We start from the raw sequence: 22,803 nt of genomic DNA on the forward strand, positions 1-22,803 counted from the left end.
AAAACTGGTGGCTATCCTGATTTGGTCCAGGAGCATTAGTTTCTCAACACTGCCTTCCACCCCCCAAATAAAGGACATAAAGGACGTTTGTGGGACTATTGGCACATTTGAATAAAATCTGTATATACAAGTATTTGTATCAGTGATAATTGCATTATGCTTGTTTAAGAGCATGTCTTTGTTTTTAGGAAATTAACACTGAACTATTTTGGGTTATAAGGGCTTTATGTCTACAATGAGCTCTTAATGCATTAGTTTAAAAACAAAAATAGAGTCGAGGAAAGGGACTAGGAATTCTTTGTACTACTTTTGCCACTTTCCTGTAAGTCTGAAATTACTTAAATTTAAAAAGATTTCTAAAGACATTAAATACAATTACATGTTTGTAAATATCGTGAAGAAATTCTAAGCACATGTGTAGACATTTTGAAAGTTGCAATTTAATAGATATTTTTATTTTATTACCAGTAGTAATATATTGGTTATGGAATGACTCCTAACCATAAAATATATTTTGATGAATAAATTACTTGCTTTTAATGGATACCTCTGTAAAAGTAGCAATCAATGTGGTGATAATAAATATCATAAGGAAATTGTCCTTTCCTTAAATATATACAGTAATATAATTAGGTCCTGTTTACTTTATCATGGTTTTCCATTTATGCTTTAAGCAATTTTCCCTGCTTGGAAAATTTTAGGAGGTTTTAAGTCTCCTGCTTTTGGCCAAGATGGAGTAAGAGGAACTGTAATTACTCTTCAAACTGAAACTGCTATAAACTTGGACAAAATATATAAAATAACGATTTTCAAGATAATGGATGGCAGGCAAGAAAGGACAGTGATCCTTGAGAGACAGGAAACAAATGAGGTGAGCTCCACAATTACCCTAGCTTAGTACCTAGAGAGTTTCTACGACATGACATAGAGAGGAGGAATCCAGGTGGAGCCTGGTAAGCACCTTGAGCTGAAGAGATGGAGCTAGGTATCTAGGGGTTCAAGGTGGCTAGAGTTCCCAGGTCAGAGAGCTGGAGAGGAAAGAGATCCAGAGATCTGCAGAAGGTCCTCTCTCGTCTTCAGCTGAGTATTGATCAGCACGCATGTGTTGGGAAGCTACCCAAGGCTGGGGATTAAAAACCAAGTTGAAGAATTAGAGAAAAAATTTCCTGAAGCTCATACTACAAACTGCCTGTTCCCAGTGGCTAAAGTGGAAAAATATTATACTTCACGACGCATCTACTAGAGTACTACTACACAGAAGGGTTTTCCGTTAGTAGTGGTGCAAAATTTGGCCACTAATGCTGCTCTGGGTTTACCTAACAAAACTTAAAAACGAGATTGAAAGGATCAGGTTCTTTCCAAGTAACTTAAATGTATACCAGAACAAAGCTCAAGAATATTTGCAGGAATAGAAAAATATCAAATACTCAAAAGTAAGATTTACTGAGTCTTAACATCTAATCAAAATACACCAGTCATACAAAGAAGCAGGAAAATATGATCCATATGAGGAGCAAACTCAAAACCAACCCAGAAATGACATACATGATAGAATCAAAGACATTAAAGCAGTTATTATATTTGTCTTCTGTATGTTCGATATGCTAACATCAGGAGTTCACCTAAATATTTTAGTTTTGTGGTCCATGTAGCGTCTGCTGTAGTTACTCAACTCTTGTTAAAAAGCAGCCATAGACCACGTGTAACCCAATGGACATGTCTGTACACTGGAGTACAATTTTTGTCACAAAGAGGGTTGCATCAGATTTGGTTTATAAACTGTATTGCGATCCCTGAGCTAGAGGAAAGATTGAACAAGTTAAATAGAGGACATGGAAGATTAAAAAGGTATCTAAATCAAATTTCTAGAGATGAAAATTACAATATTTAAGATGAAATACACTTGATGGAATTAATTACAGTTACATGTTGCTGAAAGAAAGACTAATGAACTTGAAGACATAGCAGTAGAAACTAGCCAAAATGAACATAGAGGAAAGGTCTGGGGGTAAAAAAAACATGATCATAAGTGAGCCGTGGTTTATGTTCAGGTGGTTAACATCCAAGTAATAGGAGTCTTCGAGAGGGGAGGTTTGACTAAAAGAAGAGATGAAGAAATAACAGCTGAAGCTTTCCTTAATTTGGTGAAAACTGTTAAAACCATAGTTCTGAGAATTCAGTAAACCCAAGTGCAAAAACTGCACTGGAGCATGTAGTAATCAAATTGCTTAAAGTTAGTGATAAAGAAAATGTTAAAAGCAACAGAGGAAAAAAAATACATAAAGGAATGCCTCCTTTGCTAGGGAGAAGACAATGAAGCAAGAGCTTTAAAGTACTCAAAGAGGGGAAAAATGCAGCAACCAGCAACCTAGAATTTTATCCCCAGGCAAGACAAAATAAAGACCTTTTTAGACAGAAAAAACTGGAAAGGAGATAACAAATATTACAAGTAAGTTTCTGCCAATAAATTCAACAACTTTTGAAGAAATACACAAATTCCTTGAAACTAGCAAACTACTGAAGCTTACTCAAGAAGAAACAGATAACATGGGGCGCCTGGGTGGCTCAGTTGGTTAAGCGACTGCCTTTGGCTCGGGTCATGATCCTGGAGTCCCGGGATTGAGTCCTGCATCGGGCTCCCTGCTCAGCAGGGAGACTGCTTCTCCCTCTGACCCTCCCCCCTCTCATGTGCTCTCTCTCTCTCTCTCATTCTCGCTCTCTCAAATAAATAAATAAAATCTTTAAAAAAAAAAGAAACAGATAACCTAAATAGTCCTATTATTTGAAGAAATCAAATTTGTAATTATAAACCTTCCCGCAAAGAAACCTACAGGCTCAGATGATTTCACTTTTGAATTCTGCCAGACATTTGAGAAATAAATCAAGCCAGTTCTTTATATACTGTTCCAGAAAGTTGGAGAGCAGGATATTCTTTCCAATTCATTTTGTGAGGACAGCATTGCCTTGTTAAAAGCAGGGTAGAGACATTTTAAGAAAATAAAAACTATAAACCAATATCCCTTACGAACACAGATGCAAAAGTCTTCAATTTTCACAATGAAAACAACAATATGGCTTTATCTTACAAATGGAAATCAGTGTAATTTAGTATATTAACAGAACAAAAAGGAAAATCATATGGTCATCTCAAGAGGTTTGGAAAAGCTTTTGACATTCATTCTTGATCAAAATTCTCATCAAACTAGGAATAGAAGTATTTCCTTATTCTGAAAAGGTATACCTATGAAAAAACTATATTTAACACGATACTTAATTGTGAAAGACTGTTTTCCCTCAAGATCAGGAACAATGCAGGGTTGTCTGTTTTTACTACTTCCATGTAACATTGTACTTGAGGTTCTAGTTAGTACAGTAAGTCTAGGAAAGAAAAGAAAGGTATCCACATTGGCAAGAAAGAAGTAAAACTGTCTTTATTTGCAGACATCATGATCATCTATATGGAAAATCCTATGGAATCTATAAAAAAAAAGCTGCTAAAACTAATAGGTGAGTTTTATCAAGGCTGTAGGAAACATGACCAACATATAAACATGAATTGTATTTGTTATATGAACAATGGGAAATTGAAATTTAATAAAAATTGCTATATTTAATAGCATCAAAAATATGTAATTTTTAGGGGAAAATCTGACACAGGATGTACAAAAACTATACACTTGAAAACCTTAAAATGTTGTTGAGAGAACTTGAAGTCCAAAATAAATGTTCTTGAGAAAGAAGAATCAATTTAAGATGTCACTTCTTCCCAAATTCATCTATGGATTCAACATAACTACCAGCCAAATCCCAGTGGACTTATTGAAGCAGTTGACAAGCTGTTTCTAAAATTTATATGGAAATGCAGACAACCTAGATTAGCCAAAACAACCTTGAAAAAGAGCAGTAAGAACGTAGACTTCTTGTTTTCAAAACTTTATAGAAAGCTACATACAGTAATCAAGGATGGTATTGGCATAAAAATAGCCAGGGTAGATCACTGTAACAGAATAGTAGCCAGAAACAGTTCTTGTGATCTGTGTTCTTCAGTCAAAGGTGCAAAGGCAGTTTAGTTAAGGAGTTTTTAACAAAGGATTCTGGAACAATTGGATATCCGTATGTCCCTACCATTTACATACACATAAACACAAAATAACTATGATCCATGTCTAGAACCATATATAAAAATTAGCTAAAAATATACCTAAATGTAGAACTTAAAATCATACAGCTTTTAGATGAAAGTATTGGAGAATATCTTTGTGACCTTGGGTTAGGCAAAGATTTCTTAGATATAACACCAAAAGCACTATCTCTGAAAGAAAGAAATGGATAAATTTTACTTCATCCAAATTAAGAATAAAGCATTTGTATCCAGATTATGAAAAGAACTCCAAAAAATAATAAGAAATAACCTGTTTTTTTCAGTGGGAAAATGATTTAAACAGATACTCCAGACAATGTTTATATATGGCAAATAACCATTAAAGAAATGCAAAGTAAGACCACAGTGAGAGGGCACCTGGGTGGCTCAGTCGGGTAAGCGTTTACCTTCGGCTCAGGTTGTGATCCCAGGGTCTTGGGGTTCTGCTCAGCGGGATCCTGCTTCTCCCTCTCTCTGTTGCTCCACCTACTTGTACTCTCTGTCTGTCAAATAAGTAAATAAAATCTTTAAAAAAAACCAAAAAAACAAAAACCTTAAAAGACCACAATGAGATACATGTTAGAACAGACAACACTCTTATACCCTGGTGGTGGGTATGTAAAGTAGTATTAACAACTTTGGAAAATAATCTGGCACTTTCTTAAAAAGTTAAGTATACTCCTACCATATGGCCCAGCCATTCTATTTTTACATATTTAGTCAAGAAAAATTAAAACATGTGAATACGAAGACTTAAACACAGATGTTTGTGGTAGTGTTAGTTATAATAGCCAAACAGGCATAACTCAAAACATCCACCAGCAGGTGAATGGATCAACAAATTGTGGAATATTCTGCAATGGATTTCTGTTCAGCAATAAAAGGAATGAACTGGTGATATATGCAACAACATAGATAAATCTTATGATAATTACTGTCAGGTTTCAAAAGTAAAAATACGGATATTTATTATATGATTCCATTTGTATAAAATTCTGGGAAATGGAAACTAATCTATAATGGCAAAGCAGACCAGTGGTTTCCTGGGAACAGGGAGAGGTAGGAGGAGGGATTACAGAGAGGCAGAAGAGAAACCTGGGAATGATGACTATCTTCATCTGGACTGTGGTGATGGTGTATCCAATATGCCAAAACTTACCCAGCCGTACACTTGAAAATGAATACATTTTATTGTGCTTCAATTAAATCTCAATAAAGTTGTAAAAGATTTGATTAGCTTTTGTCCTTCAAAAATACCTTAAAAGGAATTAGTGTATCTTCTAGGGGGAGAATTCAGTTAAGCTTTTATTTCTTTTTAAATCTTTTTTGAAGAGAATGAATTTACAGGTTTTTATTCTTTATTACCTTTTTAAAAAATTATTTATTTTATTTTTATTTTTTAGAAAGGGAGAGAGAGAGAGGGAGGTGGAGGGCACAGGGAGAGGAGAATCTTAAGCAGGCTGAATGCCCAGCACGGAGCCCAACACAGGGCTCAGTCTGACAACCCTGAGATCATGACCTGAGCTGAAATCAAGAATCAGACGCTTAACTGACTGAGCCACCCAGGCACCCCTTATTCTTCATTAGCAAAGCTAATATAAAGAAAATTTAGTAAAAACAGTTTGTATAAAACAGAAAATTGGATTGTAAAACCAGTGACCAATTCTGATAAGAATTTAATTTTAAGCCCAAAGTAAAAATTAAGAAGTTCCCCTTTTGATAGTATAGCAAATATAGATTTTCTCTGGTTCCTTTTAATCATATTTTCCCGTTTTTCCTTTAAAGAGTTTTCTCTGTTGGAAAACTTTAGTGTCTTTTATTCTATTAAGAATGTTTTTAGGGGCATCTGGGTGGCTCATTTGGTTAAGTGTGTCTGTCTTCTGCTCGGGTCATGATCCCATGAACCCGAGTTGGGCTCCCTGCTCAGTGGGGAGGGTGCTTCTCCCTCTCCCTCTACCCCTCCCCCACCTCGTGCTTTCTCTCTCCTGCCCTTTCTCAAATAAATACATTTTTAAAAATGTTTTTAAAGGAATTTTATATCTCTTTTAATTGGGGGGAGGTGGGGAATTAATTCAGAGAGGGTCCCTTAAAAAATAAATCTTTTAAAATGACCCTATTCTGTCCTTACCCTCATCTTCCAAATTAAGCAATATTGAAAAATTGTCTTTTTATTAGAGGACAGTGTTTTGGAAAGTGCTTAGAACACAGTTCTGTCTACACAAAATGTAAATTTTTGATTAAGGATAATTAACACCATGTACTACTCAGCATTACTGTGGATTCACTTTTCTTTTAAATATTACATTCTTTCAGAAACACATACATAGAAGCAATTGAGTGCTAACATACAAGGGCATCCTTCTCTCTCGAAATAGTCCCCTTCATGAGACTCACAGGTATAATTGGCTGTGGATTCAAACACAAAACAGAATAACCAGACCTTGTATTGACATAGAGAAACAGTTCTTTTATTGTGGAGGCTTCTCATTTTGTCATTTAGAGCCTGGGGTCATCAATGAAAATATTAGTTGCAATGCAACTAGGTGTCAGTCTCCAGGTATGCTGAATAGATCACAGCGAGTGTGCTTATTCCTTATGTGAGAGAGTGTGTCTGAGCTCTGCAGTTACGACTTGCAGCAGCACTGTAACACGTGCTTTTAGAAAACACAGATGTTATTCAGCTTAAAACACCATTGTGCTAAGAGACTTTGTTGTCAATACTCAGAAGGTTAGAACTGAAATTTTGAATATGCTGGAGTTATACGCAACCTTCAAAGGCACGTATTCTTAACTTTCTTCCCCCTGTGATACTGCAGACTGGTATCCACTAACTCATGCTTTTGCTTGAATTCATTTACTATTGGGATTTCTTTCATTAGGTTCTTTTTTTTTGAAGCCCTATCCCCTTTGGTCTCACCACCATACCTCTGTTCTCACTGTACTGGTACATACCTCCATTACTGTCCTGGTCAAACTTTTGGAAAACTCAGTTGCCGTTTGGCTTATTTTCAGGTTGCCCCAGAAAAAGGAATAACATCCTAAGAGAATAGTTAAAATTTAACCTCCGTATCTGTTGTTTACTTCAACACAGGTTATATACATTTTGTAAATATTTGTGTATTAATTTTGGGATTCTGTTGTCTTTGAGTGAGCCTGTATTTTTTTCTTTTTGAATCTCTTTTCTTTCTTGTCCATAGCATGCAGTTTTGAGAAGCATTTTACCAGTGCCTAATGAGAAACTCTTAAAGCAATGTATTCTTCTTGTCTGCCCTGGATTATAGTTAAAGTCGCTATTTGCTATGCCTATTTATGATCCGTCCCCTTCAATTTGTGACATGAGAATCATCCATTCTTTTTTATTGACTTAGGTCAGATTAATGTCTGCTTTGGTTCTTTTCTAGAAATCAGAGGTTACTTTACATTTTACATTACAGAGTACAATATTCATGTTTTAACCTAATTATGGGTTTTCCTTTTGCTTCATCATAAGACAACAACCATGAGTAGCAAACACCATATAAACTAAGTTAAAATGAAACAAATTTAGATTTATAGTAAAATAAAACCATAAAGTTATATATACATTGATAGTAATATGTGACCTTTGCTCTATATAGTTTTTAGTCAGGTAATTAGTTTATAAGTGGTAAATAATTCATGTAAAAGTGGTTGCAACTAAAACCCAACTTCACTTAGGCCAGTCGTATGTTTGTAGGGCATCTTGGGGGAAGAAGAAAATGAGCTGGAATAGGAAGGGTCCATGTTGTCCCTGGGATTCGAGGAGCCAAGTTTGGATCAACCAGGCCTAGATGCCTAAGAACCAAGGTGATGACCTACCTTGTCAGTACTCCCTCCTGCTACATGTTATCAAAATCCTCAAGTCTGATTTTTCTCTACACGAGAAAAGCCTTAAAGAAGTAGCGTTTCCAAAATAAACTTAAATAAATAGAAACTTAAAATAATAGAACACAGAAGTAATGTTCTATTAGTGATGATGACCCAGTCCCTACAGTGTAATGGCTTTGTCTATTTGGGAGGGAGAATAAAAACCACCAAGAGTTTATGAAAGGATTTTGCTGTGAGACAGGATTTAAAGCAGTTTACCTCTATATCAACTTCCATAGAATTTCATAGGATTATGTATGAATCATTAATTTTATTTTTATTACAAGAGGGAATGGAATGAAATTTGCCAGCATTCTCCTAGGAACACGACCTGTACTGTTGTTTGGCCTTGGTCACCAATAGATACAGAAACCTAGTGTAGCATCCTTAATGTTTCCTTAGTATTATGAGAATAGACATTGTTAGCCCTATCCCTGGATTATCATTTTCAAAACTGGCACTTGAGAGGAAAACAAGAGATCCTGGTCTGGTCTGATAGTTGGGCCAATACTGTATTACAGATAACCTCTGTTGAAGATTTGTTTAAGATTTAGTAGTCCTGCAGTGAAAGAATTGATTTTACTTTATGTGAACCAGTTGCTCTAAAACTTCTTTGAGTAGAGCACTCTCAAATGCAAATTGTAACTGTTGTGGAGCTCACTTTGAGAAGTATTGTCTGTGATGATGTAAAGAACTTACCTGGGGAATCTGATAGAAATAGGGCAGCTCCATGAGTTTGTTTGGGGTTTGGGGGGGGGCATGAATCTGGACACCTTTTGGCAACATTCCAGCGGAGCAGTGAGAAGAGTCCAGCTGAGGCTTCTGAGCTATCCAAGTGTCCCCAAGTCCAATTTCAAGGAAGAGTTTTTTTTTTAATAATTGTATTAAATGTCAGCCATGTATACTTAATTGATTAAACAAATTAGAATGTCATTATTCATTCTGTTTTGCAACTTTTCTTTTAAAATTATCTTTCTGTTTTTTATTGCCTATGCAGGGATCAGCAAATGCTTTCGTTTTGTAAAGAGCCAAGTAGTACATATTTTAGGATTTGAGGTCCACATGATGTTATACAGTCTACTTTTCTTTTTCACAATTCTTAAAAAATGTAAAAGACATTTTTAGTTCCTAGGAAGTATGAAAACAGGCTGCTGACATGGTTTTCTAAAACCTGGCCTCTAGTACTGTTTCCCAAAGTGTACTCGCAGCTCTCTCCAATGTTTGTGGCCGTGGTGTAAATGGGTTTCTTTTCTATAAGACAGTTCATGTGGGAACTTCTTTTATTTGGATTTTAGAAGTGACAGAAATCTAATTTGAGAAATAAAGGGACTGAGCCTGTTGGTAGGATGACTAGACCTCCCCACTTTGTGGGTCACTTCTCTCCTAGAGTAGTTGGGGCTGTGGCTGTGATTGCTCCCAGCTCATATGTCCACCCCACCAGCACACACACACACACACACACACACACACACACACACAGTGTAAATCACATATTAGTCCCTTGGCCCAAGCATGGAGGTAAATGAGTGTGGAGTAAGGGGCTCTTTTACAGAAGAATGGGAATTAGCACCATAAGAATTTTTTTTTTAATGAATTTTGTTTGCAGTATAAGAAGTTTCAAATTTTAAAGGAAAACACAGCCAAAAAAGGGGCAAATATGATGACAGGCAGTTTGAACATACTAACCTGGCATGGCACTTGCCATTATTTCATGTTAATAAAAATATTGTTTAAAAATAAAACTTTCGGGGCGCCTGGGTGGCTCAGTTGGTTAAGCGACTGCCTTCAGCTCGGGTCATGATCCTAGAGTCCCGGGATCGAGTCCCACATCGGGCTCCCTGCTCAGCAGGGAGTCTGCTTCTCCCTCTGACCCTCTTCCCTCTCATGCTCTCTATCTCTCGTTCTCTCTCTCTCAAATAAATAAATAAAATCTTTAAAAAATAAAAAAAATAAAACTTTCCACTTTTCTAAACATTAAGCTTCCGTGTTTTGTGTAAGCAGATTCTTTCAAAAGTAGTTGCTACACAGTGTTCTTCAAATAATTTTTAATTGGTTTTTATTTAGAATGAATATTTTATGTTCTAAGGAATCATTAAATGAAATTAACAAAGAATATATTTCAAACTTGTTAGAATAGTAACTCTTCCAAGAAATTATGAGTTTTAACTTTGTCATTCTTTTTAACAGTTCAATAATACAGAGTAGTAATTTTACTAGTAAGAGTCTTACAATACCTACATTATGTTTTCCAATGATAAAATTTCCCTTATTCTTTTTTAAAAAGACAATGGATGATTTTGCCATTTTATTGAAATACTTTTGACTTTCTCTAAACCAGTGGTTTTCAACCAGGTGACCTCCCCCTTATACCCCGCTCACATTTGCCAGTATCTGGAGACAGTTTTGGTTGTCACAGTTTGAGGAAGGGTGCTGCTGGCTTCAGATGGGTAGAAGCTGGAAATGTTGCTGAACACCCTCCGGTGCACAGAACAGTCTCCTCATAGCAAAGGATTTTTTTGCCCAGGCTGTCAACAGTGCTGAAACTGAAACCCCATTCTGTTGGTGAAACCCTACTGTACTTGGATGAAAGGCACATGGGCTCCCATTCTGTGGGCCCTATTATTTGTTTTTCTTTGGAGTATATCGTCTTTGTTATGGCTCCTTAAGAAAGCTGGAAGAAATGATCAAGCTTTAATTACCAGAGAACATAATTTTAATGGGTTTGATGTTCTATTAAGGAAGCAAAGGTTTTTTTTTTCCTTGTTGAAAGAAGCTATTTGGCAAATTAGTTACAAGACAACTATTGGTTATCTGAAGGTTCTTGTTGCTTTTTCAAGAATCTGTATTCTAAATATGAAGGGAGAGGATGAAAACTGGAGCTGTCATCTTGCACTCACCATAAACAACTTGAGATCTGAAATCTTCGGTCACAATCATAATTGTACACAGCTGCTTTCAATACAAGCAACTAGCATCATGGCCAGTGCCAGGGTAGAACAGGCTCTCAATAAATCTTTAATGGGAAGATGGATAAATGTAAGATTTACCTGTCATGGCCACAGATAGTATGCCTTGCAAGTCAGGTGACATGCCTGATCATTTACCTGCAGGCCCTTTTCAAGTTTGCTCTCAAACTTCAGTGGAAATACTGCCACCCCTTGCCCCCTCTTCTAAGAGTATAATAGTAATAGTAGGAAAATTTACTGACACTTGGTGTAAGTTAGTCGGGCTAACTTACTTAAAATATATAGGTACACTTCTGTTTTACAGGTAAGAAAACTGCGTGTGTGTTGCACAGCAAAGCTGTGCATTTAACTGTTGCAAAGTATCTGATAGTATAATTTTGTCCTTGAGAGTTGGACTACCTAAGTTTGAATTCTGGGTGTTAATTATCCTCTTGAGAAAGTTACTTAACCTCTCCCCCGGTTCTAAAATACGCCTAATGGTGTGTCTTAAAGAGTTTGTGGTCTGTTTGGAAAGACAAGAAAGACTTGAAATCTGACAGACATACCAAGTAATTGCTAAATGATATAACAGGGATTATAGATGTAAACAGATTATAGGGGGTGAAGTATACTTAAAATTGCTACTTAAAATTTTTCTTTAAAAAATAAAATTTTTCTTTCCAAGTATACAGCAACTTTTCAAGTTTCTATGCCAAGAACTGGACTTCACCAGTTTTGTGAAGATACTGACCTTCTGACTTTGCTCTTAGTTTCTTGTCCACCCTGAACTCTGTGATTAATCACCTGAGTAATGCGTCAAATACCTTATCATTACCCTTTCTAGGCTGTACCTCTTACCCAGTACCCAGCAGTTTTGAGAATATGCTCTCTGTATTCCCAGCTTTGGAGTGCTAGAGGGAATTGGCACCATCATTTATGGATTCTACCATTAGGTTGTCCTTTGATGGTGATCTTCAGTCATTTTACTTGTCCATTGTCGGCTGCTTTTTGCCATTCCTTTGAGGGTGTTGCCAGATATTTATGGCTCTTTTCTTACCATTAGATGTTACAGTGGCTTCTCATTCTACAAATAATTTGTAAAAGGTGTTCTGTTAGCTGGCATCCGTTAGACTTCTTGCTAAAAATAAAGTGACCTTGACCTCTGCAGCATCTCACCTTTTGATTCTTACCCTCTTTCAAGGTTGTCTCCTTCCATAGCATCTAATAAACAGTCCAATTCTACCCCTTTCTGGTTCTTCACCATTTTGTACATTTTCTTCTTGACTCTCCTGTCACTGTGCTTTCTTTCTGGGAGATTTCATTCAGTGTGGTGGCTTCATGTGTGAACTATATACCAGCAGACCCCACTTTTGTTCCCCAGACCTATCTCTGGAACTGCAGATGGGAATTTCCAACACCTATTGAATACTTAGAGCCTGGAGGTCAGGGACACTTCAGAATTCACATTTGTCAAACAGAATCTATTAAGCTACACCCACTTTTCCCAGACCAAAAGATACAGTTAGCAAGTCTTTCCATCTTCCCTCCTACTGTCTTCTGTTACCTCTTTTTCAGTGTGTCAGCCTTTTTTTCAAGTTTGTTTTGTCTCAGTGCTTTCTAATCCTTTCTCTGTTCCACCACTAAAAGGGAAATTAATTGAATGTTTAAAAAACCTTAAGATCTCTCATTGCCTTTTTGTCTAGATTGAAAATCCAGTGTTTTTCTTTAATGGGGTTTGGGTAAAATTAAATGATCTTTTTCCCATTCTCAAAGAGAAGGATTTTATGTTATTTACTTATTTATTTACATTTAAATTTTTTCCCCAGGTCCCTTAAAAATTGTGTTACTTGCTACCACTTTTATCATCTATCATAGAGTGATATTTGAATTAACTTAAACTTTCAGAATTAGTATCTTGTAAGTTTACAAATGTCAACATTTTCTTTTTTTTTTTTTAAGATTTTATTTATTTATTTGGCAGAGAGAGACACAGCAAGAGAGGGAACACAAGCAGGGGGAGTGGGAGAGGGAGAAGCAGGCTTCCTGCCGAGCAGGGAGCCCGATGCAGGGCTCGATCCCAGGACCCCGGGATCATGACCTGAGCCGAAGGCAGACGCTTAACGACTGAGCCACCCAGGCGCCCCAAAATGTCAACATTTTCAAGGGGTTTGACAAGCCTTTCACACCTGGACTCAACCCAGTGTGTCCCCTTTCCTCACTGCCACGGCTCACTTTCCACTCCTAACATGAACTGCAACACACTGGGCAAGACATTCAAAGTGGTTTTAAGAATCTTGTTACCTTTCTGGTTTATGAGGATTAAATGAAGCAGTACACATCAAATGCTTAGTTCAGGGCCTGGCACATAGTAAATACTCAAGAAATATCGGCTGCTGCTTTGTTGTTGTGTTGATCTTATTCCTCAGCCTGAATCTCCGTGTACCTGAATGTGCAAGGTCTCTGGTGTCTTTATATGTACTACTCCCAGATGCTGGAATGCCTTCATCTTTCCTCGTCCCACTTCCTATGCCTACTCCTCTTCCTTTTTGAATTTAACTCTTCTCAGAAATTTTTCCTAGCGTGTACAGTTAACCCTTGAACAACAACATGGGTTTGAACTGCATGGGTCCACTTATATGTGGATTTTTTTCCATAAATGCAGTACAGTACTGTAAGTGGATTTTCCTTATGATTTTAATAACATTTTCTTTTCTCTAGCTTACCGTATTATAAGAATCCTATGTATAATACATGTACAAAGTATGTGTTAATCTACTGTTATCGATAAGGCTTCCAGTCCACAGTAGGCTATTAGTAGTTAAGTTTGGGAGGAGTCGAAAATTGGAGGCAGATTTCTGACTGTGCAGGGTGCTGGCTCCCCCAGCCTCCACGTCGTTCAAGAGTTAACTGTAGTTCTTTATCACCCTTCCCCTCCTTGACACAAGTATTCCCTTGGTGGTGCTTTTTGTTCATACCTCTGAGTCGTGTATTTTATTACAATTTGTTTTCCAAACTCTTGTCTTGGCTGGACTTTTAAGCTCCTTGTCAGCAGTAGGGAATCATTCTCAAGCTGTTGGATCTCAGTGTTACCTGCCCTGCCTCGCAGCTAACAGGTTTTCAGTCAGTAGCCGCACAGGCTGCCATCTAGATTATCTCATTAATCCCCACAACCGCTCTGTGTTAGGGCTGCATTATTAAATGACTGGGTGAGGTGAAATGATTTGCCTCAAGCCACTTTCTAAGTGCTACAAGTCTAGAATTCCCCACATTTAATAATGTACAGTTACTGCATAGCTGTCCTCTTATACATTTGTCTTTTATTTACAATTAAATAAAATAGCATTTAATGCATTAAAAGTGCTTTTTGATTGTTTTTGCTTTAATTTCATAGTGCATAAAACATCTCAAGAATTGCGACTGCAGATTCAGAATTGTTTGATCTGTGGAGACTTTGTATACTCTCGTATTGCTTAGCAAAATAATCAAGAGAATAAATATTTCAGACAGTGGACTTTTTATGCAGTTTATGCATAATAGGCAGTTGAAGTAGTTTGTACTTGAATTAACACTATTTTTTTCCAAAATTTAATTTAGTTTTACACTAACTTGAATTAACCTTTATTAAATTTTATTATGTCTTTGGTAACATCCTTCAGGGTAATTGTGTGTTTGTGTATAAATTGTAGCCTTTTCATAGTCTTTATGTAAGGCTGTTATTTTTAAGAACATGTAATAATAATAGTGTAATAAGTTTGGGTAACCTAATGATTTGTTACAGCTTTGTATTCATTGGAAAATGCTGATTATAGTAGCTGGGGGAATGAATGGCATTGGTGGTGGTGGAGAATTAGATTATTAAATATAAAAGTGTTGCATGTCATTAATTTTACAGACAGTTGAAAGCAAAGTAAACAATGTATATAATGATTCTAGTTATTCTATAGAAGTTGTAATTGTGATTTAATTCAGTTACATCATAAATTCCAAGAATGAGGGACAGTTTCTTCCTTTTTTTTTTTTTTTGGCAGTTTCTTCTTTTAAAAAATAAAATACAGAGTTGAAGATGAACAATATTTATTTCCCCATTGTATAATATTCTTTAAATTTAGTTATTGGATTTGTTTTGCTTTTTTGTTTTCATTTTTATATTTGCTTATTTAAAAATATATTTAATCATTCTTTTCATCACAGAGCATAGTAATATTCTAAATCTCACCCCTGTAATAGTAATACTTATATTTTATTTTAGGGAAGCTATGCGAAATTACTTAAAAGAGCGAGGGGATCAAACAGTACTTATTCTTCATGCAAAAGTTGCACAGAAGTCATATGGAAATGAAAAAAGGTAAGGTTATTGTTTTTCTGGTGGGTAGTTAATTGTAGCTATCATGAATTTGCAAGTGATGTATTAATATACAAGTTTGAGGATGGTTTCTTTTATTGGGTTGCTTTGCAAGTACCAAATGAAAAATGGGGGATTTGTCTCTATTGAAGGGGAGAAACTTTAGTAAAGATCATCTGGCTAGGTCTCTGACGTTATGAAATGAAATAATCCATAATTTGCCGGATTGGGGGGCAGCCTACATGATATTCCCTAAGTATTTTTGTGGTGCATTAGCTCATTCAAAAAATAGCTTTCCTTTTGGTGGAAAATGTAGTTTTATAAACATGTGACCCTCCCCCCCCAAAGTACTTTTGAAAAGGAGAAGGCTAAATAAACACCTGAATTGAGTGATTATAAAGCTCTCCACCTTGACCCTGTGCCTAATTCAGGTTAAGAAAAATAGCAACACTGAGGTGGTACTCAGTTTGTACTCAGTATGTAGACACTACAGTATCTAGAAGTCAGATTTGCAGAATTAAACTATAACAGTGATCTTCATATTTAGTATTTGCTGCAGTATCTTATGAATTTCAGCATTTGGGACTTTTGCTGTTTGTTTGTTTTTTCATTTGGTTGCTGGATTTTCTTGTCTTTGGGACTTCTTTGAGACTGCGTTAAGCATTTCGTGGACAAAGGCTGCTTGTAGGGGAAGATGAAAGATTTTTTGGATTGGCCAGAAAAGCCCAAACTGAAGTGAGAGAAGGAATGAAAATTCAGGTTTGGGTATTGGGTTGAAAGGGATGACTGGTATTTTAGAGTTTGTGAGATAAAGGAAAACTTAGCATAATGCATAAGAGGAGTGAGATATAACTATGTGATTAATGTCTATGCTGGAAGAAAGTTAAGAGGTCTCTTTCTTAAAGCCCTCTCAATCCAAGCTGAGATGATGGTGAAGCTGTGTAATTAATAACTTTATCCTCAAATAGGATGAGCAAATTCAAGCAATATTTAGGACTCATACTGCCAAAGTGTTCTTTCTTATCGTTATTGAAGCTTACTAAACTTCTGATTATTTTATCTTAACTTACTAATAAAACTTAGCCATCTGATTTTAGAATTAAATATGGGAAGAAGTTGGTATCTACAGTTTGGGACATAGAGTCAAGTCAAGTTAGTGGCTCCTTTTTTTTTATGAAGTCAATACTGGATATTCAATTTTTTTTATATATATATAATGAAATTGAATGTGTGTGCAGAGCAGATTGTTGTAGAAACAGAGCAAGTAAACACCCTAAATATTTGATGAGTTAGTAGGCCAGCCTTGTACCTCATAATAAACCTGAAGAAGAAACACTTGCCCTTTATTCAGCTCCATTCATGGACCAGACTGGAAATGCCTTACTGATATTTAAAAATTTTAATCCTCAGAATAATCTTGTAAAATCAGTATGTTACAATCCTCATTCTCTTAGGAAACTAAAGATCAGAAACTTTAAATATGCACACGTTCATCTTAGTTTAGGAATCGATGGAGCCAGGATTAGAACCCCTGGGACTATAACTCCAAATTTCATATTCTTTTTATTGCCCTAATTTTCATAGCTTTCCATTTTGTGTCTCTGGTCACATACAATAAGGCTTGAAAATGGAGGAGGTAAAGATGCCTAAAGAACACAAAGTTTGCCTCAGATCATTCCTTTACCATCAACTCAATGAGCCTGGGCTGCATCTGATGGAAATAGGAATAGGTGTGCATTTATTGCAGCGAGGCTGTTCTTTCTCTGGATTTTTGAAGGTACATTTTGGTACAGCTGGATTCATTGATTAATTCATTTTTCTTTATTTTGGTTAGGAAATTAGGTGCCAGGTACTATGCAAAAGAATCTTGATTGGGAATTTTGGAAGTCATTGTGTCATTTAATACTGACTAACTGAGGCCCTGCAGGGAAAGCAAGAAAGGAACAGCTACTTGAAGAGTTAACGCCTAAGTCCAAATAAGGTTCCTCTTGTTAGTTACTGTTGAAAATGAGTACAAAGCTGTAATGGCTTCTCATGTAGATGATTTAAAGGTTATCCTTTGTTGTGATTGCCTTCGTTTTCACTTCCTCTCTATTTGGGTCTGGCCTGGCCTGTCTAAAACAGCAGATAAAGGAGAGCTTGAAGAATCTAAGCTTCCAGCTTCCAAAGACTGAAGAAATAATGATGGAAAGGCCAGAGTAACTACTTTTCTGTATTTTTTATATATTTGTATTATTAAATTTTCAGAGCAGACGTGTATTTGTTTTACATACGAAGGTGGAAACCTGTTAAAATTACTTGATTTTTAGAAAGGATCAGTAGTAGGGGACTGCTCGGGAGGTCCAGCGTTCTGGATGAAGCCTGGCCAGTTACTCACGGGTGGTGCACGCGGTGGAAAGAAAGATTCAGGCCTTTGTGAAAAGCCGCTAAGGCAATAGGCACAAGGTAACCTGGGGACATGACTGCAGTCTTCTTGGCATAGAAAGTAAGTCTAGAGAATGATGCTAGAAATACTAAGTCAGGAAAATTTGTCCTAAAATGTTAAATTGTCCTTGGTATTAACTTTGGTGCCTAATAACAAATATTTATCTTTTTGGACATCTGTTATCCCACTGATGTTAGTGATTAGTTTTACTTTTTCGTTAAAGAAGGTTATTCTAGGTTAAAAAAATAGACTTTTAAAAAGATCATTTTGTCTAGAGGAAAATTTTCAATAAAGACGGGGAAACTACAGTTGACGTATTAGTATTGCTTCAACTTTGTGTCAGCGGAAGTCATTAAGCAGTAGTGAAGGTGGTAGAGATACTGTTGAGGCACAGTAAAGCCGTGTAGACAACCAGTTGATGCTACTGAAGTCATACTGAGAATGTGTGTTAATTGAGGTAACTGGTGTGTGCAAAAAAGTTTCTATTTTGGTACTTTTGGATTGAATAATCATCAAAGGATAATGATTCTGCAAAGGTCAGATAACGTAAATGATGTTTGGATTTTGTCTAACCTAACCTGTTTTGTGTATTAGGCTGAATAAAAAGGCTTCTTTGAATCTGTAAGGTATTTTCCAGAACTCACCTCAGGGTTTGAGGAAAAAGTTGTTGAATCATCTTCTCTGAAAATAATTTAAGACTGATTTTTTTTTAAACTAGGAAATGAATAACATTGTAAATGTGTGCATATTGCCACCAAGTGGCAGGAAAAAAGCATTGTTTGTCATAGTTGCTAGATAAGAGCCGTAGGAAATATTAGAAAATCAAGGCACTTTGTTTTGTAGCATATTCTTTCAGAGCAGCTGCTAAACTCTGCGAGCTGACCACTTGTTGGTCAAACTTTTCACTGTTTGGTATGTATTTACCAGTTGCCTGCATTCAAAAAATCATGGATTGCACACGGCATATAAGGTGTATTTTAATTTTTCTTCTGTTAATTAGGTGACTTTTTTTTTTTTATCCTCGCTCCCTTTAATTTCCTTCCTTTTGTCTGTGTTCTTTTGTTGTATGTATGCTTATCTTCTATTTGATGAGATTACTACTGAAGTCTGTGGAAATGCAAACCTGATTCATTAGCTATTTCCAAGGGGGTGGCAATATTGGGGTGTTAAAATATGATTTCATCAATGCATTATATAGAAATAGTCTGTTTAGATTGTATTAGATTTGCTGTTTTCTTATATCATGACTTTTTTGAATTGTTGTAGAGTTGATTAAAAAAACAAGGCTAGTTCAGAGGCATTTGCAAAGGGTCTTCATTTTTCTTATTTATTACATGATTGGAAAGCACTTTCTTTTTTTTTAATTTTTTATTGTTATGTTAATCACCATATATTACATCATTATTTTTTGATGTAGTGTTCCATGATTCCTTGTTTGTGCATAACACCCAGTGCTCCATGCAGAATGTGCCCTCTTTAATACCCATCACCAGGCTAACCCATCCCCCTACCCTCCTCCCCTCTAGAACCCTCAGTTTCTTTTTCAGAGTCCATCGTCTCTTACGGTTCGTCTCCCCTTCTGACTTACTCCCCTTCATTCTTCCCCTCCTGCTATCTTCTTCTTTTTCTTTTCTCTTAACATATGTTGCGTTATTTGTTTCAGAAGTACAGATCTGTGATTCAACAATCTTGCACAATTCACAGCGCTCACCATAGCATATACCCTCCCCAATGTCTATCACCCAGCCACCCCATCCCTCCCACCCCCCACCACTCCAGCAACACGCAGTTTGTTTCCTGAGATTAAGAATTCCTCATATCAGTGAGGTCATATGATACATGTCTTTCTCTGATTGACTTACTTTGCTCAGCATAACACCCTCCAGTTCCATCCACGTCGTTGCAAATGGCAAGATCTCATTCCTTTTGATGGCTGCATAATATTCCATTGTGTATATATACCACATCTTCTTTATCCGTTCATCTATTGATGGACATCTTGGCTCTTTCCACAGTTTGGTTATTGTGGACATTGCTGCTATAAACATTGGGGTGCACGTACCCCTTCGGATCCCTACATTTGTATCTTTGTGGTAAATACCCAGTAGTGCAATTGCTGGATCCATATGGTAGCTCTATTTTCAACTGTTTGAGGAACCTCCATACTGTTTTCCAGAGGGGTTGCACCAGCTTGCCTTCCCACCAACAGTGTAGGAGGGTTCCCCTTTCTCCACATCCCCGCCAACATCTGTCATTTCCTGACTAGTTAATTTTAGCCATTCTGACTGGTGTGAGGTGGTATCTCACTGAGGTTTTGATTTGGATTTCCCTGATGCCGAGCGATGTTGAGCACTTTTTCATGTGTCTGTTGGCCATTTGGATGTCTTCTTTGGAAAAATGTCTGTTCATGTCTTCTGCCCATTTCTTGATTGGATTATTTGTTCTTTGGGTGTTGAGTTTGATAAGTTCTTTATAAATTTTAGATACTAGCCCTTTATCTGATACGTCATTTGCAAATATTTTCTCCCATTCTGTCAGTTGTCTTTTGGTTTTGTGGACTGTTTCTTTTGCTGTGCAAAAGCTTTTTATCTTGATGAAATCCCAATAGTTCATTTTTGCCCTTGCTTCCCTTGCCTTTGGCGATGTTTCTAGGAAGAAACTGCTGCAGCTGAGGTCGAAGAGGTTGCTGCTTGTGTTCTCCTTTAGAATTTTGATGGACTCCTGTCTCACATTTAGGTCTTTCAACCATTTGGAGTCTATGTTTGTGTGTGGTGTAAGGAAATGGTCCAGTTTCATTCTTCTGCATGTGCCTGTCCAATTTTCCCAACACCATTTGTTGAAGAGACTGTCTTTTTGCCATTGGACATTCTTTCCTGCTTTGTCAAAGATAAGTTGACCATAGAGTTGAGGGTCCATTTCTGGGCTCTCAATTCTGTTCCATTGATCTATGTGTCTGTTTTTGTGCCAGTACCATACTGTCTTGATGATGACAGCTTTGTAATAGAGCTGGAAGTCCGGAATTGTGATGCCGCTAGCTTTGCTTTTCTTTTTCAATATTCCTCTGGCTATTTGGGGTCTCTTCTGGTTCCATACAAATTTTAGGATTATTTGTTCCATTTCTTTGAAAAAAGTGGCTGGTATTTTGATAGGGATTGCATTGAATGTGTAGATTGCTCTAGGTAGCATTGACATCTTCACAATGTTGGTTCTCCCAATCCATGAGCATGGAATGTTTTTCCATTTCTTTGTGTCTTCTTCAATTTCTTTCATGAGTATTTTATAGTTTTCTGAGTACAGATCCTTTGCCTCTTTGGTTAAGTTTATTCCTAGGTATCTTATGGTTTTGGGTGCAATTGTAAATGGGATTGACTCCTTGATTTGTCTCTCTTCTGTCTTGTTGTTGGTGTATAGGAGTGCCACTGATTTCTGTGCATTGATTTTATATCCTGCTACTTTACTGAATTCCTGTATGAGTTCTAGCAGTTTTAGGGTGGAGTCTTTTGGGTTTTCCACATACAGTATCATATCATCTGCAAAGAGTGAGAGTTTGACTTCCTCTTTGCCGATTTGGATGCCTTTGATTTCTTTTTGTTGTCTGATTGCTGTGGCTAGGACTTCTAATACTATGTTGAATAGCAGTGGTGAGAGTGGACATCCCTGCCGCGTTCCTGACCTTAGGGGGAAAGCTCTCAGCTTTTCCCCATTGAGAATGATATTTGCTGTAGGTTTTTCATAGATGGCTTTTATGATATTGAGGTATGTACCCTCTATCCCTATACTCTGAAGAGTTTTGATCAAGAAAGGATGCTGTACTTTGTCAGATGCTTTTTCTGCATCTATTGAGAGGACCATATGATTCTTGTTCTTTCTTTTGTTAATATATTGTATCACGTTGATTGATTTGCGGATGTTGAACCATCCTTGCAGCCCAGGGATAAATCCCACTTGGTCATGGTGTATAATCCTTTTAATGTACTGTTGGATCCTATTGGCTAGTATTTTGGTGAGAATTTTTGCATCCATGTTCATCAAGGATTTTGGTCTGTAATTCTCCTTCTTGATGGGGGTCTTTGATTTTGGGATCAAGGTAATGCTGGCCTTATAAAATGAGTTTGGAAGTTTTCCTTCCATTTCTATTTTTTGGAACAGTTTCAGGAGAATAGGTATTAATTCTTCTTTAAATGTCTGATAGAATTCCCCTGGGCAGCCACCTGGCCCTGGGCTTTTGTTTCTTGGGAGATTTTTGATGACTGCTTCAATTTCCTTAGTGGCTATAGGTCTGTTCAGGTTTTCTATTTCTTCCTGGTTCAATTTTGGTAGTTGATACATCTCTAGGAATGCACCCATTTCTTCCAGGTTATCTAATTTGCTAGCATAGAGTTGCTCATAATATGTTCTTAATAATTGTTTGTATTTCTTTGGTGTTGGTTGTGATCTCTCCTCTTTCATTCATGATTTTGTTGATTTGGGTCAGTTCTCTTTTCTTTTTGATTAAGTCTGGCCAGGGGTTTATCAATCTTGTTAATTCTTTCAAAGAACCAGCTCCTAGTTTCGTGGATCTGTTCTACTGTTCTTTTGGTTTCTAGTTCATTGATTTCTGCTCTGATCTTTATGATTTCTCTTCTCCTGCTGGGTTTAGGCTTTATTTGCTGTTCTTTCTCCAGCTCCTTTAGGTGTAGGGTTAGGTTGTGTATTTGAGACCTTTCTTGTTTCTTGAGAAAGGCTTGTATTGCTATCTACTTTCCTCTCAGGACTGCCTTTGCTGTATCCCAAAGATTTTGAACAGTTGTGTTTTCATTTTCATTGGTTTCCATGAATTTTTTTAATTCTTCTTTAATTTCCTGGTTGACCCATTCATTCTTTAGTAGGATGCTCTTTAGCCTCCATGTATTTGTGTTCTTTCCGACTTTCCTCTTGTGATTGAGTTCTAGTTTCAAAGCATTGTGGTCTGAAAATATGCAGGGAATAATCCCAGTCTTTTGGTACCAGTTGAGACCTGACTTTTGACCTAGGATGTGATCTATTCTGGAGAATGTTCCATGGGCACTAGAGAAGAATGTGTATT

At 36.7% G+C, this 22,803-nt stretch overlaps 1 protein-coding gene across 7 annotated transcripts in view; it reads left to right on the forward strand.

Annotated features, from left to right (window-relative positions):
- The window catches only part of RBPJ (recombination signal binding protein for immunoglobulin kappa J region), a 226,064-nt gene that overhangs the window by 176,618 nt on the left and 26,643 nt on the right, over positions 1–22,803 (forward strand). For 4 of the 7 annotated variants that reach the window (XM_025887398.2, XM_025887396.2, XM_025887395.2 and 1 more), the window contains one exon: positions 15,221–15,316. In XM_025887398.2, the coding sequence (XP_025743183.1) occupies positions 15,221–15,316 (96 nt within the window). Of the gene's footprint in view, positions 1–3,441; positions 3,508–15,220; positions 15,317–22,803 lie in introns of all 7 variants that reach the window. The other 3 variants (XM_073891499.1, XM_025887394.2, XM_025887393.2) reach the window with 1 other exon arrangement.

The sequence above is a fragment of the Callorhinus ursinus genome, unplaced genomic scaffold (genome assembly GCF_003265705.2).
Source record: "Callorhinus ursinus isolate GAN/ISIS: 27379988/994484 unplaced genomic scaffold, GSC_fseal_2.0 scaffold4, whole genome shotgun sequence".
Taxonomy (NCBI): domain Eukaryota; kingdom Metazoa; phylum Chordata; class Mammalia; order Carnivora; family Otariidae; genus Callorhinus; species Callorhinus ursinus.